The 9200-nt window shown below is 41.6% G+C and overlaps 1 protein-coding gene across 1 annotated transcript in view; it reads left to right on the top strand.

The window, feature by feature from the left end:
• Positions 1 to 8940, top strand: part of LOC138160258 (zinc finger protein 184-like) — a 31692-nt gene extending 22752 nt beyond the window's left edge. The window contains exons 5-7 of the mRNA XM_069086854.1: positions 604 to 730; positions 1701 to 1790; positions 2569 to 8940. Coding sequence (XP_068942955.1) covers positions 604 to 730; positions 1701 to 1790; positions 2569 to 3800 — 1449 coding nt within the window. The 3' untranslated portion in view covers positions 3801 to 8940. The remainder of the gene's footprint in view (positions 1 to 603; positions 731 to 1700; positions 1791 to 2568) is intronic.
• Positions 8941 to 9200: the final 260 nt, after the last annotated feature.

Here is a 9200-nt window from a genome sequence, read left to right as displayed (position 1 = left end):
GCCCCATCCCCTCCCAGCTGTGGCTGATATAGGCACAGGGGCCATTTTATTTAGTTTTTGTGTTCCTTCCAGTACCTGGCATAGTGCTTTGTATGAAGTAACTGTGGAGACCTGGGATGAATGAATCAGTGGTTTGGAAGAGAGAAGATCTGGCTTTAATTTCAGCTTCCACCATTTAGTAGCTCTGTTTGACTTTGGACAAGTTAAGTAACCTCCCTAGGTCTTTGTTTCCTCATCTGTGAAATGATAGGGCTAAACTAGTTGATCCCTGGTCCAGGGTCCCTTCTGGCTCTAAATTCTAGGATTGTATGTGATCATATTAGTGGTGTAGTTTGAAGGATAAAAGGAAGGTGCTTGGGAACCCTTTTGGAATTTAATTTGTGAGCATGTTTTTGAGGAATGAATTAAAACTATCTGGCCATGTGCCCTTAGGGTCTAATACAAAGTGAGAAGATACTTAAACATTTGACTTGAGTCATTAGAAAACCTAACTGCTATGGGAACAGCTCCCTCTACTGTGATCCTATTTGCTTCATGTCTCCCCAGGGTCTATCCATATTAGCGATTGTCCCAGGATAAGCTGCAATGTGCTTGGTATTTCAGGAATCGGTGACATTCAAGGATGTGGCTGTGGACTTCACCCAGGAGGAGTGGAAGCAACTAGATCCTGCGCAGAGGGACTTATACAGGGATGTGATGTTGGAGAATTACAGAAATTTGGTCTCATTAGGTAAGAACATCATCCAGCTCCCATCTCAGAATTTGCCCACGATTGAAGTGCTTTGATTTGAGGAATTTCCTTGGGTCTTTGCTTGATGTGTAGAAACATTAAGCAGTAACTTGGCAGATGGGGAGAGCCAGCATGGTGTAGTACACAGAGCACTAGGCCTGGAGGCAGGAACACCTGGGTTCAAATCCTGTCTCAGAAGCTTACTAGCTGTGTGAACCAGGCAAGCCACTTAACTTCTGTCTACCTCAGTTTCCTCATCTGAAAAATGAGGGGTTTGGACTTGATAGCCCCTGAGACCTCTTCTATCTCTGAATGCACGAACCTGTGATTGTGTGTTAAGTTAGCACTATGATCTTGTGATCCCTTTAGGGCCAAGAATCACAGATTTTCAGGGTTGGAAAAAGACCTTAGGCGTCATCTAGTCCCACCCATACCTGAACAAGAACCCCTTTACATCATATCTGGCCAGTGACCATCCAGCCTTTGCTTGAAGGCCCTCCAGTGAGGCAGAGCCCACTAATTCCCAGAGCAGCCCATTCATTATAGGAACAAGGTGTAAGCTCTTTGTTTTTTACAGCTGGAAATCACAGCTTCACTCTGCTGCCCTGAAGAGGTTGTACGTTTCCCATTCTCTGTTACCATGGGTTAAATAGAAAAATTTCCATCCTTTTAGCAGGCAGCATGTCATGTGAATTATTTTCTTTCTGAGCTCAAATCAGTTCTGGATCCCATTATCCCCATATTTCCTAGTACTTAGTATAGTGCTGGAATATTGAAGTCTTATAAGAAACAATTTTTACATTCAATTGAATACAGTTAACATCCTCCTTCAAAAGTCCACCCTCGGAGTTGTACCACCCTTTGGAACTTCTCAGTATGCCTTCTCTTCTCTCAAGAGAAACAGGATAGGATTGACTTCTCAGATGACTCTCCGTCCCCCAAACTTTCTCATTTCTTTCTTCCTGAGTAGGACTTCCAGTTTTTAAACCTGATGTGATCTCCCAGCTGGAGAGAGGAGAAGCCCCATGGACCCCAGAAGTCCCAAGAAGCACTTGTTCAGGTGAGGCAGTGAAAACTGGGGAGTATTTGTTAAGGAATACTTCATCTGACTACTTAATGGACTGTTGGAACAGAGGGTTCTCAAAGGCCCATAGTGGAGAAAGGCTGTGTCTGTCCAGCACATTTCTCATGTATCTTCATCTTTCACTTAAATAAATCCCTTTCCTAGGGGCGGCCAGGTAGCACAGCGAGTAAGAGCACTGGCCCCAGTGTCGGGATGACCTGGGGAATCAAATCCGGGCTCAGACACTTAGCACCCACCCAGGAACACCTGGCCGTGTAAACTTGAGCAAGTTACTTAACCCCAAATGCTTTAAAAAAATAAATAAATAAATCCCTTCCCTACTTTTATTTCTTTACTCCTGTTTTCTTCTAATCCAAGATAAAACTTTTCTTTTTTCTTCCTTTTTTTTTTTTAAGACAACCAGCTTGATAATGTAAGTTCTATAATTTTTTCAGGGTTTTTGACATTAGGTTTATCAATCTGTCATTTATAGAAATAACCTATTTTCTCTTTCTAAAAAGTTAGACTTTTCCCCAAAATTTACCAATGCTGCTTTTCCAGTAGTATTAAGTTCTCTCAGTGTAATTTAGTAAACAGGCAGCTCTGTGTGTTGAGTCTATCTTTTCTCCTATCTTGAACTCCAGTTGTTTTTTAATAATGCTTATTTTACCCTATTTAGATTTATGATCATTCTTTTCTGGAGACTATTGTATTGTAAAGCAATTTACTTTCTCAGGGAGAACAGGAGCCATTGACATCTTTCTTTTTGTTTCAGGTTCTTTTAGTCAGGAGACTAAGTGGGAAAACAAAGACTCAACTCCAAAGCCTGAGTTTTATATGGGAGAGCCATCTAAGGAACTTCAGCTAACACAAGATGGGTACTGGGATTTCAAGTTGGGATCATCTTGGGAATATGATATTAGTTTAGAGGGAGATGCAGACAACCAGGAGAGACAATCTAGGCAAGTGATATTCATTCCCAGAAAAGCTTCTAGTAAGGATGAAGGTAATATGTATGGTTTCAGTCTGGGGTCAATTCTGGATCCACAACAGCTGTTTGCTACAGGAAAAAATCTGCATCAATGTGATATGCTTGAAAAAAGCTTCAAACAGTTTTCAGAGCTAATTAAGTGGAATAGAATTTCCTTAGGGAAGAAGCTTTTTAAGTATAATAAATGTAGGAAGCCCACCAGTTACCACTTAGACTTGGTTCAGTATGATGGAATACATATTGGAGAGAAACTTTATGAATGTAATGAATGTGGGCAAGCTTTCAACTGGATTACACACCTTACGGAACATCAGAGAATCCATAATGTAGAAAAGCCCTATAAATGTAACGAATGTGGGAAAGCATTCAGCAAACACTCCTACCTTAATCAGCATCAGAATGTTCATACTGGAAAGAAACCTCATAAATGTAACGAATGTGGGAAAAACTTCAGCCAGAGGGGACACCTCACTGAACATCAGAGAATTCATTCTGGAGAGAAACCTTATAAGTGTAACGAATGTGGGAAGGCCTTTGGCCAGAAGGCACATCTTACTGAGCATCTGAGAATTCATACTGGTGAGAAACCCTATCAGTGCAGTCAGTGTAGAAAAGCTTTTAGCCAGAACTCATCTCTCATTCTACATCGGAGAATTCATACTGGAGAGAGACCTTTTGAGTGTAATGAATGTGGAAAAGCCTTCAGTCAGAAGGGACATCTTACACAACATAGGAGAATTCACACTGGAGAGAAACTCTTTGAATGCAATGAATGTGGGAAATCTTTCAGCCATGGGTCATCCTTTACTTATCATCAGAGGATTCATACTGGTGAGAAGCCATATGAATGTAACGAATGTGGGAAAGCCTTTAGCCAGAATTCATCCCTCACTCTACATTATAGAATTCATACTGGAGAGAAACCCTTTGAATGTAATGAATGTGGAAAAGCCTTTAGGCAGAGGGGAAATCTTACTGAACATATGAGAACTCATATGGGAGGGAAATCCCTTTAGTGTTCTGAGTGTGAGAAAGCCTTCAGCCAAAGAGGTGATACCTTATTGAGCTCTGGCAAATTCACACCTGTGAAGAACCTCAGAGAAACGATTAAGGGAGGGTCATCGGGTTATGGGGTCATTGCATCAATTGTCCATTTGAAACACCAGATAATTCATACTGAAGAGGGAGCCCTGTGAATGTTTTGGCCATGGGAAAACTTTTAGGATCACACATCAAAGGCTTCATGCTGGAGCTTAATCCTGTGTAAGAACGCTATAAGGAAAACATTATGAAGACGTAACCGTTGTTCAGTAAGGGATGGGGATTAGATCTTTGATTTCATTGGTATGATGAGCTCCTGAGGGAGGACACTCCTCTACCTGATGCAAGTCAGCACCTCCCCTGCAACTTACAGTCTTTGCTGGTTTCCTTGGGCCCTGGAAGATTAGGTGACTTGCCTGGGGTCACAAAGCCAGTCTGTATCTGAAGTCTTCCTGGCTTCAAGGCCAACACTCATCTATACACTACACTTCACAGGGAGGGTAAAGATTTCACAGTTTGTCACCATTTGTATTTGTTAGTCATCTGAAGGGAGAGATAACTCTGTCTTTTCTCGTCTCACTCTCTTTTATTAGCCACATTAGTTGATATCAGGTGGCTGCAAGTGATCAATGGAGAATACAGTGTGTGTGCTGGTTTAAATGCTGCAATCATACTTAAACCGTTATACTGTTCTTTAATAGACTGTTTAAACTTTAACAACTTGTTGGAACAAAAGAAGAATAACCTAAGGTAGCTTTCTTACTTGAGGGGGCATCTTTGTATGTGGGTATATGTGTGTGTGTCTTTGTATGTGTGCACATTTGTGTTTGTATGTATGTGGGGGGAGGGGGAGAAGTAAGTGACTGCTTAAATGAGAGTCCCTGCGAGATGAAAATGTATTCTTCCTGGGCCTAGATGGGTCCAGTTCAAGCCTGTTGTCCTGCCCTGAAGCATCTAGTTTCAGAACTGGAAAGGCTTTTAACTTAGATCACTGTTACCTGTAGCAACTAAGAACAGGGCTGAGAACAAAGAAGGGGTTCTTATATTCCACTTCCTGAAGCAAGGAGAGGTGGGAGTTCCAAGGAGAAATCAGTGTGAGAGAGAATCTATGAACTTTAAGCATAACTGACTGAGAATGGGATCTGTGTTTAGGAGTTATTGCAATGACCTTGGGTCTACAGTTAATCTGTGGTATGTTCAAGGCCATTCTAATGATATCAAGGCATAGACAGATTATTAGGTTCAGTTTTTGATGAGCACAGGACTTTTATTAGTCACTTGTACACCTGATTCTGGTGATAGGCTTCAGTGGGCTTGCAAATCTGCAGTAGAAGCAAGGCCTTATTTCAGAATTCTATCATGCTATCCACTTACCCTCCTTCTGATATTTCCTTAAGTTCTTCCCTAATTGCAGGCCATATCCCCACCTAGCCCCATGTGCCCCATCATACCCTTGCAGTTTTTGGTCCATCCTCTAATAAAGTACAATGTCTTGACCTTAGAAGAGGTCCCCTATGCCCAAATAACACCTTTTCTCCAGTTTCCCCTCTTTTTCCTAATACCCCCAATATCCACGGCAATAGTAGTAATAAGAATAACTGATGTTAATGTAGTGCTATAAAATGTTCAAAGAGTTTTGCACACATTATCTCATATGAGCCTCACGACACCACTGTGATGGTAGGTTCTTTCCCAATAGGTATATCCCCAACCCCTAAGCAGAATACAAAAAAGTGGGCTTGCAACTCCATAATAAAGCAAGCCAGGAGCGGCAGGCAGAACAATCCTTGGCCTAACATAGGATCTTTTGAACAGCCTGAAAAGTGTTGCCTAGTAACTATTGGGGTTTTTTCCTCAGCTTTCTCTATCCATGTCTAGTTTGATCTTTAGGTCAATTTCAGCAGTCCCCAAGGGTTCTGTTGAGTCCTATGCATGAATTCAGTAGGAATATAGATTAAATAGCATGCCTCTGGACCACTTGGTAGCAATGGAAAGAGTCCAGGCATGGAAGGAAGTAAACAGGAATAGCTTTTATTATGGAGCTGATGGGCTGCCCTTTGTGAAGAGTCTAGTTCCCCAGACTGTGATGGAGATCTTTGGAAGTTAATGTTACTTGCTTTTATCCTTAGTACTAGATTTGAAGTCAGAGGTCTTCTTTAAATCTTACCCCTGCTATTTTTAACCTGTATGACCTTGAGAAAGATACTTAACTTCAGTGGGCCTCAGCTTCCTCATGCGTAAAATGATGGATTTGATGTAGATCAGGGCTTCTTAAACTTGGGACCCCTTTTCATGTTTCAGCAATGTTGGTGTTGTGTGGCCTGAGGTCAATTAGTGCAGTGTAAAGTTCATATGCTTTGTGTTCAGAGCCAAGGCTGCAGTGAGGTTGCATGATGCAACATGGGCCACTACTGCCAGAAACATCTCAGATTCATTAAGAGTTTGATTTTTAATTAATTTTTAGTTGTTGTGCATTCAGAAACCTTTTACTGTTGCCAAATTTTTCTCGACCCCCTATGGGGTCGTGACCCACAGTTTAAGAAGCGCTGGTATAGATGATCTCTAAGCTATTTTCCAACTCTAAATCCATGATTGTCTGAAGTTTTTACCTTTTATTCTATCAGCCCCTTGAGTAAGTTGGAGGATAGAAAGGCATTGAGGTCACTGTCTTTCATCAGATTTCAGCATAGGCCCTTGGATAGGAAGGATCTAAAATGTGCTGCTAACCATATGTCTATTGTGTCTTTCTGGCATGCTTCTACCAGCTCAAATCAATGTGTATTGACTGGGACTCAATAGGCTCATGCCTCCCTGCTTAAGGACCCTTGGGGAATCTTCCCCAAGACTCACTACTGTATAGTCCTCAGCTTTCTCTCTATGGATACATTATGCCTCTTTTAAGATAAGATCTCATCCATTGTTATCCATCTTCTCTACCTGCCTAGAGATGCCTGTGGTACGATGTCATTACCACCCCCTCTCGATAATACATTTTCCCTGCTTTTTTGGCTTCTTAATCTCTGCTTTTTCTCTTTCTTATCATTCATACCTATATACTGTCCATTTATTAGTCCCGATTCCACTGCGCCTCTTCATTCTATTTTTCTTCCTTTTCTTTTCACATTTAGTTCATAACTTATGCAATTTTTTATTTTTCTTTAGATTTCACTTCATTAAGATAGTGAGCACTCTAATTTTATTTCTAATTCTTCTTTGGCTTATAACTCCTCCTCCACGACCTGAAACAACCACTTCTGCCCATCCAGCTGCCATTAAAATTCATCCAGGCCCCTTTCCCCAGGGAGAGGGGCTCTGACTTACCCCCCTTCCTTGGCACAAGCCTTTCTCTGCTGCAGCCAAGCTGGGGTGATGGGCGTGATGAAGGTTTCTTCATATCAACATTCAGTTTAGATCTTTGTGATTGATGTGGATTTGCCAAGCTTCTGCCCACTTGGTTGGTAATCCGTTATGCTTAGCCAAGCCCAATTTCCTGCTCTGTTAATTGCTGTCATTCAGAACCACCACATTCCCTAGCAGAAATCTCTTTCCCCTTGCTGCCTCTTCCTGACACCCCTTTCCTTTCTAGATCAACCCAACCCCCACCCCTACCTCTAGCCATTTCTGTCTTTCCCCTCTACTATGTCCTTTGAACATCTGCCATTGGTAACCCATTGCCATTTTACTTGTATCTCTTATATGCACCTACTTACTGAAATCTGACTTTGTACTATGCACGCTATCCTTTGCCAACCTTTCTAATCTTGGTGACTCCTCTGTGTGCTCCACTGCTCCCCACCAGTCCCCCAGTTCATAGGACTTGGAGGAATGGTGGGTTTGTGATGCTCCCACCAGATTCACTTTTCTACCACCATTCAACCTTTCTTTTTCAACTTCATTAGATCCAATTGTATGACTGCCTTGCTCATTATTGCTGCTATCTATAGATCTCACTTCCTAGCATCTGTGCTAAGTTCTATGTCTACAAAGAATGTTAGAATTCAGTTCCTGGGGCAGCTAACTGGCGCAGTGAATAGAGCACTGGCCCTGGAGTCAAGAGGACCTAGGTTCAAGTTTGACTTCCGACACTTAATACATAAACTAGCCGTGTGACCTTGGGCAAGTCACTTAACCCCAATTGCCCTCCAAAAAAAAAAGTCAGTTCCTGCTCTCAAGTTCACAGTCTAATGACAGAGACAACACGAACACAACTATGTACAAGCAAGGATAAGTTAGAGATGATCAGTAGAGGGAAGGCACTAGCATTAAGGGAGATTAAGAAAGGCATCTTATGGGAAGGTGAGATTTTAGCTGAGACTTGAAAAGAGTTGGGCAAATGCCATGAGATGAGGGAGAGTAATCTGGAAGTTGGGGACAATCAGTGAAGATGCTTGGAGTCTCCAGACTCCTCTCATTCTATTCCCATAATATCTTCTACCTTTTCCCTCCTCTTCATTCATATTGCCACTATTATGAGCCTCTTCACCCTTTGCCTGGACTGCTGTAATTAATCTTCTATATTCTCTCTTGTTTCTGGTCTAACATCTTTATAATCCAGCCTTTATGCACCTGCTTTGACCTTTCTCATGCACAAGTCTGACCATAACAGTGTCTTGGGTGAAAACCATCATTGGCTTTCTTTATACAAGATTCAGAACTCAGACTTTTCACCCTCTTTAGTCTGACACCAGTTCCATTTCCAGTCATATTTCATGCTACTTACCTTTACATAGTAGGTGATCGCCAGATTGTTCTACTGAACAAATCTTGTCCTGTCCTTTCATACTTCTGGATATTTCTGTAGACTTCTCTGCATGCCTGGAATGCTCTCCGTATCCCTTACTTTTGAAATTGCCTCTTCCTTAAAGGCTTAGATCAGGCACCACCTCCTCCATGAAAGCTTCTCTAATCTGTCCCAGCGAAAATGGCCTCTCAGCCCTCTACCTAGATCCTGCTGTTGCCCTCACCACATTCTACCTTAAATATTTATTAATATACATGTTGTCTTACCCCCTTTAGATTGTAAATTTTCACTGCATGCTGTTTTTCCATTTTTGTATTCCCAGTTCCCAGCACAAGGCTTTGTACAGATATTTAATAAATTGTTCTTGAATTGAATTATTCTTGAGTGATCATTCTGATTATCTTTCTAGTGGGTCTTGAGGGTGAGTGTGTGAAGCAGGTTGGCCAACTGAAATAAGCCAAAAACTTAACAAAGGAAGTGTGGGGTTATTTTTGGTGGGGTGCCTGTCTGCTTCACCAGCATGGCATACTCTTATATTTATTCACAGGAGATGATTAATGACTTCAATAAAGTAACAGGGTACATAATAAATCCACAATAATTGCCAGCATTTTTATGTAACAATAATAAAAGC

This window comes from Petaurus breviceps, unplaced genomic scaffold, assembly GCF_028583685.1.
Source record: "Petaurus breviceps papuanus isolate PSGF00001 unplaced genomic scaffold, PetGlider_PUasm1.0 180, whole genome shotgun sequence".
NCBI lineage: Eukaryota > Metazoa > Chordata > Mammalia > Diprotodontia > Petauridae > Petaurus > Petaurus breviceps.
The sequence above is the reverse complement of the archived record's forward strand: the minus strand, read 5'-3'. Positions and strand labels throughout refer to the sequence as shown.